The sequence below is a fragment of the Barbus barbus genome, assembly GCF_936440315.1.
Source record: "Barbus barbus genome assembly, chromosome: 37".
In the NCBI taxonomy this organism is placed as follows: Eukaryota; Metazoa; Chordata; class Actinopteri; order Cypriniformes; family Cyprinidae; genus Barbus; species Barbus barbus.
The window spans coordinates 11,101,571-11,121,665 of NC_136715.1; the positions used below are offsets into that span (position 1 = coordinate 11,101,571).

General features: G+C 35.6%; 1 protein-coding gene across 2 annotated transcripts; it reads left to right on the forward strand.

Moving 5' to 3' along the window:
• The first annotated feature begins 318 nt into the window (after positions 1-318).
• Positions 319-15,776, forward strand: lactbl1b (lactamase, beta-like 1b). 2 transcript variants are annotated; one of them, XM_079395869.1, is made up of 8 exons: positions 319-407; positions 3,550-3,619; positions 5,976-6,126; positions 8,023-8,126; positions 9,265-9,422; positions 12,735-12,982; positions 14,096-14,201; positions 14,421-15,776. In XM_079395869.1, the coding sequence occupies exons 2-8, from the start codon at positions 3,557-3,559 to the stop codon at positions 15,397-15,399; spliced, it is 1,809 nt and encodes a 602-aa protein (XP_079251995.1). In that variant the 5' UTR covers positions 319-407; positions 3,550-3,556; the 3' UTR covers positions 15,400-15,776. The 2 variants fall into 2 exon arrangements, with proteins under 2 accessions (XP_079251995.1, XP_079251996.1); XM_079395870.1 differs by lacking the exons at positions 319-407; positions 3,550-3,619 and adding an exon at positions 5,007-5,266 and having other exon boundaries at positions 14,421-15,756.
• Positions 15,777-20,095: the final 4,319 nt, after the last annotated feature.

Below are 20,095 nucleotides of genomic sequence, written 5' to 3' on the forward strand. Positions count from 1 at the left end.
CACTTATATTACAACTGTTGAAATGCAAAGTCAAGTGAATGATCTATACCTGATAAAAACCTTTAATGTTGTATTATAGTGTCATTTTGTCCTCTAATTGAATGCACTTTTAATTGTGGCCTAAGTGCACAAATGAAAGCAACATTGCATGCTTGGCCATATAGTAATATTGTCTGCTGTCTAACACTATAGCTCAATCATTGCACTGCCCATTCTCCACTGTTGGCAGATGTTGCAGATGGCAGATAATCCACAATCTTGGGTCTGATGCAAGCTGGATTTATCCATGGCCATGATACCAACATCTGTCGTGACTTCACAGTAAGCTAGCTGAACACGAGAGAGCGTTGAGTGTGAATACTCCTTCATCGTCAAAGAACAAAAGCATTCCTAAACCTCAAGTAAGGGTAAGTTCATGTTAAAAAATAGATGTGTGTATTGCAATTTGGTTTAAGCAGTGACAACAGAAGAAAATGAAAGGATGTCATTCGTGCTATATGATTATAATGCACTGTACATAACTGCCATTTTCAATAGCAGGTCCTTTCCAAAGTGGAAAACATGATGTTGAGTGTGACTGAAATTCTTTTCTTTATAAAATATTGTCATGCCATGCTTATTTTAACGTGTATTCTGAGTGTTTTTTAGTGAATGTTCTAACTGTTCTAAAAAGCCACTTTTTGCATGTTTTAATTATTTCTCAGTTTAAAATTGTAAGGGACAGCACAAAAATGTGAAACTGATAGAAAAATGGACCAGCATTATTGAAGCCAGTTGGAAACAGCAAATCATATAATCTCACTAATACCCCATGTTCATGTAGAATGCATGCTAACTGGTTGAATTTTGCATTACAATATTGCACTTGTCATTGAAATATGGTGTTTTTGCATTCACTATTTTGCATAACTTCATCTTTTCTGTAAAGCAGGTTATATGTTTGTTTTTTTTAAAGGAAATGATTTGGCTTATAAAAATATTACACGGTGTATGCATGCAAATCCCAGAATTGTCAAAATTCTGTTTGTGAGCCATGAGGGAGTTTGTCTAGACTGAGAAGTTTGCAGATGGCCTCTTATATGAGTCACTGCTGTATATTAAGCCGGTTGCTCTGTGACTGAGTTCATTGTGAGTCAGCCTGCAGGGTCAGCAATAAAATGATGGTCGTTTATGAAAAAATGATGTGAAGAGACGAGTTTGTATTCATATATCGCATGCCCAGACTTTTCCTGGTGCTCAAATAATAGTCACTGTGAGGTCTGGATCATCTGCTTTAGCTGTGTGGAAAAAACGAACAGTAAACGCAAATCGCGTCATCACAGAAACTTTCAAGAGAATTGCATAGCAAATGCATAACTTGAATTGGCCTATTGCAAGAAAGGGAACAGTATTGTTTATTTTCAAATGAAGAATTTTAAAGGGAATATAGCTTACTACTTTCTGAATACTGCAAAATATATCATATTTTATGATTAGTAAGTGGGACAAAAGGCACTATTAGTAGGATCTAATAGTTTAACGTGATGTAGGCCCTACTAAAATAAAAAACTGAAATAAAAAATATAAACTTCTAAAAATATCTCTCTCTATGTATATTATCTCAATAATACTAAAATAACACTGGTTGTCACATGACCTTACTGTATTTGTCACATGACCTCATCACATTTCATGTTTAATTAATATTGGAATTAACATTGATTTTATTATTTTATTTATTTATTTATTTTTTGGTAAAAAATGTATTTTCATTTCATGGTTTGATTAAATGCATCAAGAAAAAAATTAAAAACAAGCTAATATTACTTCATTACTTACCACACTAGAAAGGTCAACTACATTGCATTGTGGGAAATGTAATATGCGTGCTCTATTGCTCTATTGTAGGCATATTTTATGAAGTAACAGGTCATCTTATATAGAAAATATACACTTACTATATATTGTAGAAATAGTAGTGTGCTATTCTAAACACATAGTCAATAATATTAATTTGAATACATTTAAACAATTGTACATTGGTGCAGTGTGAGATGCAAATGCATTCCCATTACTCTTACCTAAGGGTAGCATCCATTAGCATCTCATCAATTACTCCCAGGCATGTCTATTTTTAAAAAAACAAGTTTGTAATGATCTTAAAATTTTGTCCTCTCCTGTCGTGACAATGTTATAATATTAAAGCTTGTTGTCCAGCTTTGTTTCATATTAAATTAATCCTCATTGAATTCAAATGACAGAAACATCAGTGACAAAGCATTTTGTGACCTTTACAGCCAGATATTTAGGACTCTTGAGGACTAAAATAACATGAGTTCATTTAATATGCAGTATTCATTCATGAAATTGTGTAATTCTAATGCCACTTGCATTGGGTTTCAATTGGAAAAGGACTAATTTCAATTGGAAATGTACTGACGAAGCACATCCTGTCCCTTTGAATAATAGAACCTACCGTTAAATGTTAAGTAATACTTCAATGCATGTTTTGTTGCATGATTCAGCTTGTGAACAGCAGTACTTCACTGAAAAGTGTACTTTTTGTTTGCTAGACCAAACGCTACCCTCTCAGGACAATGACTCATCTGCACAACAGATTTTGTTCAGATTTCACCCTGCATTTATATGAATGTGAGAAAAGAACGGGTCTTTGGTGGGCATATTGAGCCCTCAGGACCTCGCGTGTGACACATTTTCTGAGTTTTAATAGCTCACATTCACATATAACTCACAGGATGTGAAGGCTCATTAGATATGTGCTATTGTTCCCTGAGCTCAACAGACAGAGTAGACGGTCAGATTCTGTAAGAGTGATCTGACGTTGCCCTTGAGGGCTTAAAGTCATGTTTGACTGCCTTGGTTGAAAAGGTTTGTGTCACATACAGATGAATAGATATAACCGAGTTAACGGAGTAGAATGCAGTAGAAGACCCAAAGGAGAAGAATTTATTCTCAGGTGGCAACTGCAGATATCTGAAAGAATGGTAACAAGCTTTCAGCTGAAAAACACATAGACTAGAGCGAGGAGCAATTGTATTATTTATAGTAAAAGTGCTCAATGGAAATGTGTGTACCTGTTCTCAAAACTATGAGAAACAACACATTTCACACATAACATCTAATTTCATTAATTATTAACTAAAAATATAATAAATCCTTTTTTAAATTATTTTATTTTATGCCTACATATTGACTGTTGACTATTAAAATGTTTAAAATCTTTCAGATGTTTTGACTTCAGGAACCACAAAAATATGAATTTTAATTCAGAAAATTACAAAATGATTAATTTAGAAGTTAATTCAAATTTTCAATTGTTAATTCGTTATATGGAAGATGTATGGTTGAACTGTTTTTTGTTATTTTTCAAATTGATAATTAGGACAAAAATGATTGTCAAATTTATTGGCATATTCACGAAAAAAAACAACAACAACAACAACAAAAAAGAGTGAAATGAGATCTTGCCTCGGTTTCCAATTTGATATTGTAATGTGATATGTCATTTGATAGAACTAGTGAATTGTCTTGTATTTTCCGCTTTGGTAGAGAAAACATGGGAGAGACGGGGAGCAAGGTGGTCCTGAAGGAGACATCTGTCGATGGAGTCCAGCCAAAGGTAATCTCCATGCACACTTCAGCTTCATAGCCCAAACACAGTGTACTCTACAGGAAAATAGTGCATGGCCAAATACAAACACAAATCCTTCTCTTGAAAGTAAACAGTAAAGACTAAACAATTAGATTATGGCCTCTCTTGCTGAGTCAAAAGCAATGTACTAATCCTTTGATGCACCATTGTTTAGTTCATGAACATCTGTGCTTATATTTTCATGTGAGTGTGCCAGTGAGGCTCACACAGTATGTTTCCACTGCTATCATATTAGCAATCTCTTTTGATTTGCGCAAACTCACTGTGAAGCTGCATTTTCAAATATGCATTTTCATGCTTTACATAATTCCATGACAGTGCCAGAATTTTAGTTTTTAGCTTTAACGGAATTATGACTAATCACTGAGTGATTTACATGGAACTACCTTCTTTTTACTTTATAGCATTTAAAAGTGTGTGTGAGTGGGGGGGGGGGGGGGGGGGGGGGTTCCTAATCCTGGCATTTTATTTAATTTTATTTATTTATGAAGAGATGTTTCTCATAGGACAAATGCATTTAATTTAATTTGAATATATATATTTTTTTTTTGTTGTTGATGAAAGCATTTATTTATTTATTTATTTTTAGAATACATTTCTCATACTACAAATGCAGTATGTTTTAACTGTGGATGAAAACATTTTAGCTTATTTTATTTATTTGTTGTATTTTATTGTTAATAGATATTTCTTATAGGACTCTAAGAATTATTTCTATTTTATTTAGATTTTTTTTTTTTATGCACTTTGAAGAGGATGTCAGTGCTAAATCTCACAGTTGGGTATTTATGATGGTGGTTTCCTTCACCCTGCTGTCAAACCCTGCTGCTTCTGTTAATCCCAATGTACGTCCAGGTCAGTTGGTCCAATCACAGCCTGCAACAAAAGTCACATGTTAGACTCTATTGGATGAGTGGAGTGCAGTAGTGTAGATTTAGCACCTGCAGATGGCCTGATAAGATTTGTGTTGGAGAGTATCTGCCAAAAGATGACTGAGGGACTTCACCAGTGTTAAATGTACACAATATGTGACCCAAATTCAAAAATGTTTAAAAAACAGTACATATGTCCCTTATGTAACCTTTCCTGTAGTCCCCTCAGGCATGTCCCCCTTGTTGACGTTCACTTTAAATGCTCTTGCAAGATGAAATCTGCCATGTCTTGAGACACACAGAAATTCACATGAGATTTCAAGTTTGATTCACTCTACATGGTAAGCCTGGTAGTTTGGAGCAGGGAACGATGCACATGCGTTAAAAGCGGGAAACAGCAGCCAAGTGAATCGATTTGCAGGAATTAAGATAAAGAACCGCCCTGGTCTAATGGGGTTTAGAGGGGTAAATCTTGGGATTATGATGTCAGGTCAGGCACTGTGGTGGGAGAGGAAATTTAATTGTCAAAGCGAATCTGGCGGCCAGGATTATGCCACAGTCAGTGTGGGGATGGCAAGAGTCAGATCTGTGTCTACCCAGTGGTACCTAGGATGTGACTACCATGGAATGGGATTTTCTACTTTAGAAGAGGAGGAATACCATATGGAATCTGTGCACTTTGGATTGGGACAGCTAGTTGAAATGGTGCCATATATGTATTACAAATGAGGCTTTACATCTGGTGAGTGTCCTTATAGTATGTATTCTTGTTGTGAAGAGATTTGTAGAGGTTCTACATCATAATTTGTTCTCCATGGCTAACTTCATCAGTTTTGTTTGGCTTTTTCTTGCAGTCATTAATTATAATATGTTGAGTGACTCACAGCATGAAGAATCGAGTAGCCCCAGAGACACACTATGCTTAATTTTTTCAATTAATTTTTGTTTTTGAGTGTGGAATTTTGATTGATTGAATTGGGAAAATGCATCTTCCTTTTTAAACACATCTTTGATATATATAAAATTCAAAGGTTTGTGGTCAATAGTATATACATTATGACAAAAAATTTTATAAAAATCAGTTTCAAATATGCAGTTCTTTTAAACTTTCTGTTCATCAAAGAATCCTAAAAAAAATATTCAAGAACAATGCAATACTGAAGACTGGAGTAATGGCTGCTGAAAATTCAGCTTTGCATAATAGTGATAAATTAAATTTGAAAATATATATTAAAATAGAAAACTGCAATATTGTAATAAATTGTAATAGTATTTCACAATGTAACTGTTTTTACAGTATTTTTGATTAAATAAATGCAGCCTTGGTAAGCATATGAGACTTCTTTCAAAAACATTAAAATAATCTTGCCAACCCCAAACTTTTGAATGGTAGTGTGCATACTAAAACACCCCAAAAAATAATTCATTTTTGTTGTTATCCATTTTAATAGCCGCTGCCAGCTCTTGCCATAGACGGGTTAACCAAAACCAGCAAGATGAAGGTGAAATGGACCCAACTGGGCCTGGTGTTTTTCTTACTGCTGTCCATCATCATGACTTCTTGCTTCATTTGGCAGTACCAGCTGCCCAAGTTAGTGTTAGGTGAGTAATTTGTCCACAGGTCATGTATTAACGCACCTTTACCAGCTCAGACAACAAGACTCCTTCCTTGTTAAAGCCTTAAGTCACACTTTTAATCTTTTAAAGAAGATATCTTATGCAAATCTCTTTCACAGTTTTAAAACAACTTCCTTCTAAATATTTATAACTGTAACAAACATGACGGTTTTGGTGTCAGACGTGCATGTCTGAGAGGTTACTCGATGTGTGCTTAGTAGATCCTATTATCTGCTTTCTGTGAGAGTTGAGATTGACTTAGAATGCTAAAGATGGAAGACTGGCTTCTTTTCTAGGTGAACGTGCAGTGGAGCTACATATGTCAATGGCGAATTCACTAAACCACAATCAAGTTTAACCAGGCATTATGTAAACACAGTAAATCGCTGATCCAGTGTGTATTGTTATTATCATTCCTAAAACTATGAAAACATTTTTATTAATTAATACTGGAATAAAATATGACTATTAGGTTTTTAAAAAAACCTTAAGCTAAATGGAAATCAAAGCATTAAAATGACTACTTGGTAAATTAAAGCTAAAACTGAAATAAAAAATATAACCTAAATAATTTGATAAAAACCGGATAAAAGACGAAACCACAAATTACTAAAATTAAAATAAACTGAAAATAAAGGCTAATTCAAAATATTAAAGGGGAAGTCGTGGCCTAATGGTTAGAGAGTCGGACTTGTAATCCGAAGGTTGCGGGTTCGAGTCTCCGGCCGGCAGGAATTGTAGGTGGGGGGAGTGAATGTCCAGCGCTCTCTCCACCCTCAATACCACGACTGAGGTGCCCTTGAGCAAGGCACCGAACCCCCAACTGCTCCCCGGGCGCTGCAGCATAAAATGGCTGCCCACTGCTCCGGGTGTATGTTCACGGTGTGTGTATGTTCACGGTGTGTGTGTGTGTGTGCACGTTGGATGGGTTAAATGCAGAGCACGAATTCCGAGTATGGGTCACCATACTTGGCTGAATGTCACTTCACTTCACTAAAGTAAACTATAGGAGTGTATAAATAATAAAATAACAGTCAATGGGACAGTCACAAGCCTCCCGGTTTTCATCCAAAATATCTTAAATTGTGTTCCGAAGACGAACAAAGCCTTTACAGGTTTTGAACGACATGGGGTAAGTGATTAATGACAAAATTTTAATTTTGGGGTGGAGTAACACTTTGAACCATGGAAATGTGTATATATTTAACCAGAACAATACGGAAATGTATTCAAGCAAACATTTGTCTCTATTAATGTTTATTTTGTTATGAAAATTAAAGTGGGGCTTATTATTTGTGCATGTATATGTTAGGGGTCAACCAATTATCGGCCTGGATAATCAAGTTCTGTCGTTACCAATAGAGTTCAACAGACATAATGACCATAGTTTTGGGAAACACACCCTTGGCTGATTATTGTCGCAGATATTAAGCATTTAAGCTCATTGGTATCAGCCTTTTTCAAAAACCAGTTTACAGATAAATTAATTAAAAAGCTTTTAAAGAGAGGTTTTGTCAGAGCCGTTGTTATTCTTAGTTTTGACATTGATTTTAATTTTTACACCAGACATATATATTGGTTCAAAATAACGGTTATAAGACTAATTGATCTATAATAATCGTATCGGTATCAGCCCTGAAAAGCACATATCGGTCAACCCCTACTATGTGTATTCAAAATTTATCTGTGACAGTTTTAATTCAGTGTTTGAGCTTATAAATATTTTCTGTTGCAATTTTGTTCAGTTTGGAACTGTGTGTGCTTTTTTCACAAAATTTCAGTGTTAATGCAGAATGCTCTAAACACTCCTATAAGTGTTTCCTCTTGGGTCACTTACTCTCTCTTTTTATATATGTGTATGATCGTGTGCCCATCCTTAAGAAAATACCGGGGAAGGATCTAAACTGGTGAGAATGTGCCCTCGCTTACCAGAGCCTACACCTCTTGAACACCCCATCCCCTCTTTGAAGGAGGCGCTTGAGAAGGTAAACATGTAAAGATTGAAAACTAAACTCTACACTGTCCAAAAATCATATTTAATCAGTATTGTTGTGCTTTTTGTGAATGACTTTGCTCTTTGTAGGATTGTGACACGTTTTATCTAATAATTTGCTTTCTCCTTATTCAAAAACTCTAGTCTAGTTATATCTAGATCATGATTTCAAAATGTCCCCTCACACTTTAGATGCCATTAGAGCAAAACCCTTGGCTGAAAGTGCACCAGCTTATAAATGTTTTGGTAACACTTATTCACTATTAACTACAACTTTTCCCTCAATAAATTCCTAATTTGCTGCTTATTAATAGTTAGTAAAGTAGTTGTTAAGTTTAGGTATTGGGTAGGATTAGAGATGTAGAATAAGGCATTAATATGTTCTTAATCACTACTAATAAATGGCTAATATTTTAGTAATATGCATGCTAATAAGCAACTAGTTAAGAGACATTAAAATAAAGTGTTACCAATGCTTTTCCTCTATCTGAACCTGTTAAAAGCATAAAACACCTTCATTGCTCTTGAAAGCAGTGGTAAAAATAATTTACTACTGCTGGAGGCGATCGTGACAGCACCTTAAAAATGTGTTGCTTGAAATGAAATTACAATGTCAGCTGTGGTAATCAGTGTATAAATTATGAATATGAGAGAGCCATACAATGATCCTTGAGTAATTTCACACAATATTTAGTCAAAAACATGATTAGAAAATTGTATTCATTTGGCATCATTAAGAATGTTCGCTCATAGAATGAGTACTTTGGATAAAAATGCTCTTAATATTTAAAGACTTTATTATTACGAAATGTGTCATTTGTGTGCCACTAATATAATCAAATGGAATTGCAAAAATACATATTTTTCAAACTGGTTTTCTGAACACTCTGGCCATCAGCCACTGATCGGTCCAACCGAATGTTCCACTCCAAACAGAATATAAGAATATAAGTTTTTATTCAGCAATGATGCATTAAATGAATCAGACATTTATAATGTTACAAAAGTTTTTTTGCTGTTTTACGCAATCTTAATTTTACAAATAACATTTGACTTTAAATACATTCTATGTTTGTCTGAATCATTGTTGCCATATTAATTAATGTAATAATGTCTTTTCATTTGTCTAGGTTGATGCACTGATACGCAATAACATCAACCCCGTCAGTCTGCCCTCATTGTCAGCTATTGTTACTTACAATGACACAGTACTGTGGACAGGGAACTTTGGCAAGAGAAATGGCAGTGATCCTAACTCTGCACCACCAAATGAATACACCATTTACAGGTAAGCCATGTACATTGCATTATATCATTTATTTGATAAAATATATATTTATGGGTAACACTTTACAATACGGGTGCACAAATATGCATTAAATAATACTTAATTAATGCACAGATAATCATGAATTAATGTATAACTTATGATGAACTAAACCATGTATTAATGATTACTGCATCAGCAACTAATGAACATTCAATATGACTCAAATATTAAGTAATCAATAAATTGTTATTAGTTAAATGTGTCATAATGTATTAATTACCTAATAACTTATTTTATTAACTAATGAAGTACATTCATATGTTAATTACCACATGGGGTTGAAGCCATGCCTTTAAACTTCCAGTTGTCTGCTTTAATTAATCATTAGCTAATGATTTGCATGGGTATCATTATGGTGTGACTTTGCTTGTTGAGGCACATGATTAACTAACTAATTCAAGATCTATAACCACAATGACATATTACTTAACAATTAGTATATAGTTCTGTGCCTCAACATGTAAAGTCATAACATAATGATACCTTTGCAAATCATTAGCTAATGATTAATTAAAGCAGATGAAATGCATGCTTGAACCCATTGTGGTAATTAACATATGAATTTACACTATTACTTAATATAATTTGTCATTAGGGAATTAATACTTTATGACCCAATTAACTAATAACAAATTATTGATTAATCTATGAATCATATAGAAGGTTCATTTATTGCTGATGTAGTAATTGTTAATAAATGGTTCAGTTCTATTTCTTCATTAGTTATACATTAACTCATGATTATCTGTGCATTTGTTAAGCATGAGTTAATGCATATTAGTGTCACCGTATTGTAAAGTATTACCTATTTATGTATTATGTTTTTTTTTTTATCCATATTATGAATGTATTATGTATTTTGTACATTTTTTGAAAATTACATTCACTAGCATAGATTGCTGCGCTTCAGTTAAGTAAAAGTCAAGTTGTTTCAGGTGCAAGACCAATGCAAGAATATGTTTCAGTACATTGCTTTCTTCAGTCCAGAAAGCAATGTGCTGAAACATGTTGGTCTTTTTTTCTTTTTTTTCTTTTTTTAAGATTTATTTTTGGCGTTTTTGCCTTTATTATGACAGGAAAGTGTAGAGATGACAGGAAGCGAAGTGGGAGAGAAAGAAGGGGACAGGATCAGGAAAGGTCCTCGAGAAGGGATTCAAACTGCATAGCACACAAATCACCCTCATATAACAAAGTCTAGCACTGAGCGATAATGTTATCATAATTGCCAATTAAGTATCTGTGGGCACCTTCAACACCCCCCCCCCCCCCCCCCCCCCCCCCCTCTCTCTCTCAAGGGTCCCCTTTATTTGGACCCCATATAGCTGCAATCATTCAAGCATCATAACCTAAGAGCTATGTGAAGAAGCACACAGCTCCACATTTAGAGCCCAATTATGTGCCTAGCCTGATTTAATCAGTCCAAATCCACTCATAATTTGCTAATTTTACATTATAGATTGGAGTTGTCCTTTCAAGCACCACAGCACAGTTCCAAAGTGGACAAAGACAATATGGTTTTCTCTGCTGAAAGCCATAGATTACATTTTTTTTTTTTGTGACATATGCACGTCTACTTAAAAACAGAATTAACATGAATACCAGCATTATTTTGAAGCACATAGTGAAGCAAGGAATGTTTATGTGAATGATTCAGACCTGAAACTGAAGGCATGTTTTTTTCATATACCCTTTAAGTGTCTATAGACCTGGAAAGTGGAGAAGGAGAGTAGAACAGAGTAGTACAGCTTTCCTGTAGCTCAAATGGTAGAGCATGGTGCTAGCAACGCCAAGGTCATGGGTTCGATTTCCAGGGAAAGCAAGAGCTGATAAACTGTAACTTGAATGCTATGTAAGTCGCTTTGGATAAAAGCGTCTGCTAAATGCATAAATTTAAATGTAGAAGAAAATATTGGTGTGTTGCTATTTTGTGTATTATATATTCAAAAGGAACTGGCATCCATTCCATGAAACATAACAGACATTATTTCTATCTGAACTATAGTCTAACACCACCTAAATCTAATTTGTAGATTTTATATTTACAAAGGGAATGGGTTTGTACAAATATTGGATAATTTGCTTTTACATCACCTTTCCAAACCTCTCCTCTCCATGATTGTAGTGCTATGCTGTGACTAAGGCTAAAGATTATTTCTAAAGGTCCTGAGGGCTGGCAGCCTCATGGTCTGGTCTAGAATACAGATGATGAAGCTCCCGGTTTTATCAGATCTTGAGAATATATAGCCACTTTCTCAGCCTTCTGCGAAGAAGTAATCTTTTTTGAGTCCTGTTATTGTTACTAAGCTGCTTTTCTCTAGTTCTAGCTGTAAAGATCATCTTGTACACAACCCAGCTATTGTTTGCATGGCTCAAACTATTCTACTGGATTGTGGAATGGGTTTATGACATTTTCAGAGTCAAGGGTGTTCACAAATATAATCCATCTTTGAGTAGAGAGGTGTTTTGACTTGCATACTCACATGGCTGAGAAGTATATAGGATTTACATTTACATTTATTCATTTAGCTGACGCTTTTATCCAAAGCGACTTACAATTGCTATATATGTCAGAGGTCGCACGCCTCTGGAGCAACTAGGGGGTTAAGTGTCTTGCTCAGGGACACATTGGTGTTTCACAGTGGATTCGAACCCGGGTCTCTCACACCAAAGGCATGTGTCTTATCCACTGCGCCATCACCACCCTTTATGATGGTACACTGTTAGGAGATGTAATTTTCATAGTTCAAAGGGCTGAGATTGAACTCATAAACCACTCAAGGCCAGTCTCAGTGTCAAGTGCTGACGCACACTGTGTTGGCTAGTCAATCAACGCCACACAATGCAAACAACTGAACAAGTCAGGAATTGTTAAAAGCCTTTTCACGAACGTGAAGCGTAATACAACAGTGAAAACATTTGGAAATATGACATTTTTATTGAAATGCACAACAAAAAACCTCCAGTAAGGCAGAACAGGTTTACCATTCCTCTTCTTGTTTGTTGCCTGGAAATACGGTTAAGGAATTTTTGATGACATCCTTTTATTCTTAAAGTAGCATTATACTTGACTTGATGTCTAGCAATTCGATTTGAACGTTATGCATTTTAACGATTAATAATTCATTTTCATAGCTGAACTCACGGCATCACTGTGAAAGCTGTTGTCGTTTTTTCATAACCAGATTATTTTCATAAATAATAAAAATCTAATTTTGAGCACATTTGAATATAGAAAACGTCTGAATCTGCTGCATGGTTGCCCTTCTGTAGGATTGCTAGTGTATCCAAGATTTTTCCCACCCTGATGCTATATCGACTGTGGGAAGATGGAAAAGTGGGCTCTCTGGATGATCCACTGGAGAAGTATGTGGACAACTTCACCATTAAAAACCCCTTGGGCAAAAGCAGAGACTCTGAGCTGAAATACGTCACTGATGGGCTAATCTTCCTTGACAGCGGTGAGGTTCAAATCCGATCGTCCTCTGTAACATTAAGAAGAATGGCCAGCCAGCTTTCTGGTAAGTTTCCAGCTTCCAGTCTTGTGTCAAGAAGCAATTCCATGATTGCACAATCAACGAGCGTTGGAATAACAACATTATTTGTACTCAGCATGTAATAGTGCAAAATGAAGGTTTCTTGAACTCAGCGGTGGGCCAGCTGTCTGACCTCAATTGCTGGTGGTGAACACGGACAATTTAGTGCAACAAACTCGAGAGCAGAATTAAAAACAAGAAACTCGTCTGTTGCAATTTCAAAGTCATGAAAGTAATGTACCTGTAGTGACCGGCGAAATATGCCTTCACCTACTTGTTGTGTGTGATTACTGATCTTGGCTGTTATGCCAGCTAGCTCAAATAAAAAGATAATAGAAATTTTATTACTTTCAGTGAATAATAAAACAGTCAAAGCTCTCATCAGCGTTAAAGTAGTTTGCTGTTGCTCAATCTCATCCATTCTTTTTTTCAAATGCAACGCAAAGGACAAGGACAGTGTTATAACCTTGGGCAAACTTAATTTGTGCATAAATTATGTGCATAAAAATTCAAAGCTTATATCCAAACTGATCATACAGAGTTTGTGTGGTTAAAAAATCTGGCTGTGCACATGCAGTACATGCTTTACTATGCTGATGATGAAATTTTGATCACACACTGTATACATAGCATACACATAGCTTTAGAACTAAGAAGAGTTTTTGTTACTGTGTCTTAAAACTCGAGTGTAAATGTCCAGTTACTCACAAGCTGCTGCCCTTTGAGTCCAATATTGATTGTAACTCCTAAATCCTTCAATAATAGCCTCTTTGCAGAGCTACTATCTTTATACTACTTCATTCATATTTCCTTACTGTAACTTTGCAGGCCATGTTTCAAATATAGAAAGTTAAATGATTTATTCTGACTTTTGAATCAGATTATTGTTGTGAATGTACAGGACAAACTATTTTGTCCTTAGTTTCAATACAGACTCTTCCTGTGGAGAAAGTTTGGTGTTCTGAACGTTTTTTTGTTCATAGTACAAGTGTTTTGACCCCTTTAAGAGAACATGAATTTCCCTAAGCCGTTTGAAGCAAATTGCTTTTTAAAGAGTCACAGTTATGTATTATTCACAAGATATTGTGTTTTTTGAAGGACTACCCAGAAGACTCCGTGGAACTAACTTATTGTGGAAAGGGAAGACCAAGGCTGCAATCAACCTCCTGCAAGATGATGTGCTCGTCGCTGATCCAGGGACCAAGTAAGTTTCCACCGCATTAATTTAGCCGATTTATGTAACCGTATTTGTTCCTATCAGCTACTTTAAATGAACTAATTTTGTGTCATCTGAATTGCTGTTTCTCTGTGGAAAGGTTATGAACCGTGACGATAATGATAATAACTTTTCTGTTGTCTCCTAATAACACACCTTTGAGGTAGGAGGAATTAACGTACTGTTCTCTTCGATTTTCCCTGTTAGATGTCACTACAGCAATTTGGCATTCTCTTTGCTCGCCCATGTCCTCTCTGAGAGAGTTGTGGGTATCAATTACCAGCGATGGATCACGGATAACATTCTGGGCAGGCTGGGAATGGAGGACACAGGGTTTGACATCAACCCTGGTATCCAAAGTCAAATGGCTGTAGGTGTGTACACCAGTGGCCAAACGGCGCCTCTTTATGACTTGGGTTGGTACCGCCCCTCGGGCCAGATGTATTCAACAGCTGCTGACATGGCTAAATTATCAATGATGTTACTGGGAGCCTATCACCGCAAGCTATTGGAGCCCGATACTTTAAAAATTATGCTAACCCCTCTGTTCCGCTGCAACAAAGACTACTTCGCCAACCGCACCGGAACGCCGTGGGAAGTGAACGAACAGATGGGATATGAGGTGCTACGCAAGGATGGTGACCTTGATGGCTACTCTGCTACCTTCTCTCTGGTGCCTCGGCTTAAGCTAGGATTGGTGGTGCTAATGGCAGGCACACGGCCACAGAACCAGGATATGGTTTCAAAGGCCTACTCATATATCATTCCCGCCATGGAGAGGGCCTTCAGGGAGGCCAGGCGGTTTCTTATGCCTCCCCCCAATGCTGCACCCTATGTAGGCTTTTACACTTACGGCAACATCACGTTTTATGAGATTAAAGCGGGGCCAGATGGTGTCTTGATCATGCAGCAGTTTGGACCTCAAATAGAAGATCTCATCCCTGAGCGGTACCGAACCATAAAATTGAATTTCCTAGTGGACCGAGTCTTTAGAGTTGTGTTTGAGAAAGAATATCCTTGTGTGCTGCGTGTCAACACTGCGTCTGTGTCCCTCGAAGCTCAAGATGGGCAGCTGTTTAACTTTTATGTCTTTGACAAGAAAGGCGTATCTCCTGGATTCGACGCTCCAGGGCTCAACACATATAATGTGATTAGAATATCTCGCAGACCTACATTCTCTAACTGAGGATGAAGTGATTACTAAAAAACTGTGCTTTGAGACACTGGGGGTTTATATACAAGCGACGATGGTTATCATATTGTTTTTCCTGTAATAGCTTGTTTACTTCCCTGCATCTCCTTCTATTCTATCCCATTCTATCATCTATAGCACAACTGTACATACAATCATTTATTGTTTCAAATTATTTTTAATTTTCATTTTTTTGTTTATTTATATTTACATGTGTATTTTTTTATTCTCATCTTATTTTTATTGTCTGTGTGTCATTGTTGTCTCTGTGAAATGGAAGCTTATGACACTAAAACAAATTCCTTGTGCATAAAAAAACATACTTGGCAATAAAAGCTCTTTCTGATTCTGATTATTATTCTCTAACTTTTAGAGTTTTGTACTTGCGTTTTCAATCTCATGTGATTTTTTTTATATATATATATTTTTTTTTTTTAAGCATATGAATGTAATTATGAGCATGAAAATTAGTTTTTCTTCCAATTATTTGCTTGGTCTAGTTTTATGGTGGAATGAATACAATTTATTTACAAAAATATACCAAACATACCAAAAAAAAACACTGGGGATCCTACAATGGGAACCTAAAACAGGTGATTTGGAATGACATGCCTGCTAAAACTGGTAACATATTCAAAACCTTTTTAATACATTGTGGAATATTGGTTTATGTCTATACTTGCAAATGATTTTTGTATTGTATACAAAACCCATTACAGTTTTTCTCAATTGCTTTGGCACGTTTTTTGAAAAAGTCTTTACATTCTCTAAACTGTGAGTGCAAATGTCACAACTGTTTGCTGGAACTTCAGAACTTTATTGCATGCTTGCAAAATGTAGTTACTCACCCAAAACATTTCATTAATGTTTCAAAACCTAGTTATCGTGTCAGTAATTTGGCCAAGGCCACCAAAATATAAAGTATTTTTGTCAACGTGTGAGCCACACTGGTCAAAATGTTTAGTATTTTTTTCACCATCACAGTCAACCATGGAAATTAAGGTTTTATAAAAAAAAATTAAAAAATCTGATATTTATTGAGAAGAGTCAATAGTACATAGAAAAATAAGTATATGAACATTTGTATTTATACAGTACATTTATTTTTGTACAAATGTATTACATGTAAAGTAGTGTGAAGTGTAACAGTGCACTCTCTTACAGTAGTATTACCTGATATTATGGCAACAGTTTGGATGACAGTTACTGTACTGAAATGCCGAAGGCTGCACTTCTTATGTATGCCATATTTCCTTTCAAAAGAACAAATTTACACATTACTGTATGTGGGATATTGATTGAAAGAGACTGTTTCAAAATGTTTGAATTACTGAGGATATGGTCAATCTCCCAATATTTAGCTGCACCCTTCAGCCATTGTAAGGCCATGATTGACAACATTATTTCATCTGATATGCACCTCTGTCCTTGGCTTCTTCTTCCTCTTCCTCTGTTTTGCCTCTGTACACTTCCATGCATCCTTACTCATCTTCTTCCTCTCGGCCGTTGACCCTGATTGTTTTCTGGATGTTCATCCATCATCAGAATTTGTAAGTTTTGTGTTGTCCTCTGTCTATTATGCTTTCCAATTGAAGGGTCATGAAATGCACCTTTGAGCTATTTCATAGAACTGGTATATAATTGGTTGATCTATATTCTATTCATTAGTGAGAGTCAAGATTCACTTGCACAATTCATGGCAAATTTACAAAAAGTCTATTAGAGATGTGTAGAAAATATGCTTGACAGTTTATGCCAACTAGATAAATCATTTAGCATTTAATGACTTATACGATGAACTAATGAGTAGATGTTTTGAGGGATAAGACTATAGCACAGAGAACTACATTTTGAGCAACATGGCAATAACAAATGATAATGTAGGAAACAGTGGACAAATGTACATAATCAGTTGCATGAATGTACCAAAGCAACCGCAACTTGTTCAACAGAATGAGAAACTGATTTTATTATGTGCACAAGTGGTTCGATTATGTGGAGGTTGAACAAGTAGTTTTGAAAATTTCATTTCTGAGAAATGCACCAAAGCAACTGAGAAATGTTTTTCTTCTCTCTCTCATGTTCTATAAATTACAGATCAAAATTTCCCCCTGAGACAGTGACTCATTCGTCTCACATTTACTATATGTCACAGCTGCTAGATTAAACTGTCAACAGGCAAGGTCACTAACATGGGAAAGAAACAAATAATGAGCACTATTTGAAAGTAAAGCCACAGTTCTCCAACGTATTTAGTAGTTACAGTCCATAGTTACAAGAAATATTCTAATTCACATAATGTTGAATTCTATCAAAGCACTTTTGGCACAAACATTTCTAAACCAAAAATAAAATTCCATAATTGCAACATTTAAACCAGAATCCCTTGTACCTGACAAGCCCCCGCAGTTCATAAACAAACATAAAATACACACTCTTCCGTAATAGTCTGTAAAGATTAATGTGCCATGCAGCTCTTATTGTTCTATTTTCATAATGAATTTTTCCAATGACTCCCTTCTGGCACGCTTCTTCCTCTCCTCTCTAGTTCTGGAGGAAAATAGATCCAGCGCTCATTTGAAATGAATATTGTCCATTATATTACATTTTATACAATAGAATAACACAGTTTCCATTTAGATGTGCATGACATCCATCCACTTGCTGATAGACAGACAGACAGATAGACAGATAGAGCTTATTTAGCACAGTGCATTGTATACCATCTACATAAATGATCTAACTGCATTCTACTGACTATAAGTAACTTTGGAAAGGGAAAAGGTGTGTGGCCCATACTCGGAATTTGTGCTCTGAATTTAACCCATCCAAGTATACACACAGTAGTGAACATTCACCCGGAGTAGTGGGCAGCCATTGCTACGGCTGCCCAGAGAGCATTTGGGGGTTCGGTGCCTTGCTCAAGGGTTTCACCTCAGTCGTGGTATTGAGGGTGGAGAGAGTGTTGAATATTCACTCCCCCACCTACAATCTCTGCCAGACCTGAGACTTGAACCCACAACCTTCAGGTTACAAGTCCAACTCTCTAGCCACTAGGCCACGACTGCCCCTTTGCTAAAAAAATGAAAATTGTATATGATTTTCTTCTTTCAGATGAATCCAATCGGAGTTATATTTAAAAACACTGTGACTCTTCCAAGCTTTATAATGGCAGTGAATGGAAGTTTAATAAAGTGCATCCATCCAGAATAGTGCTTTAAACTGCTTTACACGGCTCTGGGGGTGAATAAAGGCTTCCTGGTGCGAATAGATGCTTTTTTTTTTTTTATCCATATTTAAAACTTTATAAACAGAAATTTCTAGCTTCTGCTAACTGTCATAAGTGCATTCACAATAGAACACTTTTCCGGGTGGATGACGTAGGATGTCGGCGTAGCATAAGGAGAGAGAGGAGAGAGCAAAACAAAACACTGGTCACGAATTAGAAGTACAAAACTTTGGGATTTGTAAAGAAAAATGTCAGAGGATTTCAATATCCTCTGACATGGGGACTGGTTTTCCTTTGCTAAAGTAAGGAAACTTTGCTCCTGTAAACAAATAGTGGTTTTCGCGAGACTAGCATATTCTCACTAGAGCTTACACTACGCCGACGCCTTACATCATCCGCCAGAACAGCATTCTATTGTAAACGTGTGTACAACAGTTAGCGGAAGTGAGAGATTACTGTTTATAAAATGTTAAATATGGATATTTTATCTTAAAAAAAATGCATTGATTTGCTACAGGAGGCCTTTTTTCACCCCCAGAGCTATGTGAGGAACTTTTTTATTATGGATGGATGCGCTATTGGACTTCTTTTGGACTATTAAAAAATAACACCCATTCACTGCCATTACAAAGCTTGGAAGAGCCGGGACGTTAACTCTGATTGGATTTGTCTGAAAGAAGAAAGTCATATACACCTAGGATGGCATGAGGGTGAGTAAAGTATGGGGTAATTTTCATTTTTGAGTGAACTATTCCTTTAATATGTAGTTGAAATTTATTGAGAGTTAGTTGACAAGTAGTTTCATAGTTATTTATTATGGAGGACGAGAAATTACTTAAGTATAAATAAATGAATAAATACATAAATGCAGAAATAAGTAAATGTAGAAATACATAAATTAATAAATAAATAAATGTAGAAATGCATAAATAAATTAATAAATAAACGAAGGAATAATTTATTAAATGTTGAAATAAATAAATATGCATAAATGAATGAATAAATTATTTAGTCAAAATGTCATTTTTAATTGTACTCTTTTTGTACCATTTGTGTTGTACTACATTTATTTCTACATTTATTTATTTTGACATTTATTTGTGCATTTCTACATTTATTTATTTCTGTGTCCGTATGTTAATACGTGTTTGTTGACGCGATCGACCCGGGTTCGATCGGCCTTTTGCTGATCTTTTTGTAAGTGTAAATTATCATTTTAATTCAAATTATTAAATGGATGCCACCTACAATAAAGGCAAAAATTATTAAATGGATGCCATTGGTACAATAAAGACCTCCGTACCCTACTCCTACCCTAATTTACCCGATACTTTTATTTTCAACTTTTAGATTATTTCATTAATTTTTATTGAAAATAAGTGCCTTTCCGATGCAATACGAGAAAACAATTCCAGCAAAAGGCCGATCGAATTCCGGGTTTGTTTTCAGAGTCATGATTTG

Bases quoted from the DNA above. Each gene is read 5' to 3' on its own strand.
- lactbl1b (XM_079395869.1), top strand. From the start codon at position 3,557: ATGGGAGAGACGGGGAGCAAGGTGGTCCTGAAGGAGACATCTGTCGAT. The intron at 6,127-8,022 runs GTGAGTAATTTG...CCCATCCTTAAG, and splicing joins GCTGCCCAAGTTAGTGTTAG to AAAATACCGGGGAAGGATCT. The intron at 14,202-14,420 runs GTAAGTTTCCAC...TTTCCCTGTTAG, and splicing joins GTCGCTGATCCAGGGACCAA to ATGTCACTACAGCAATTTGG.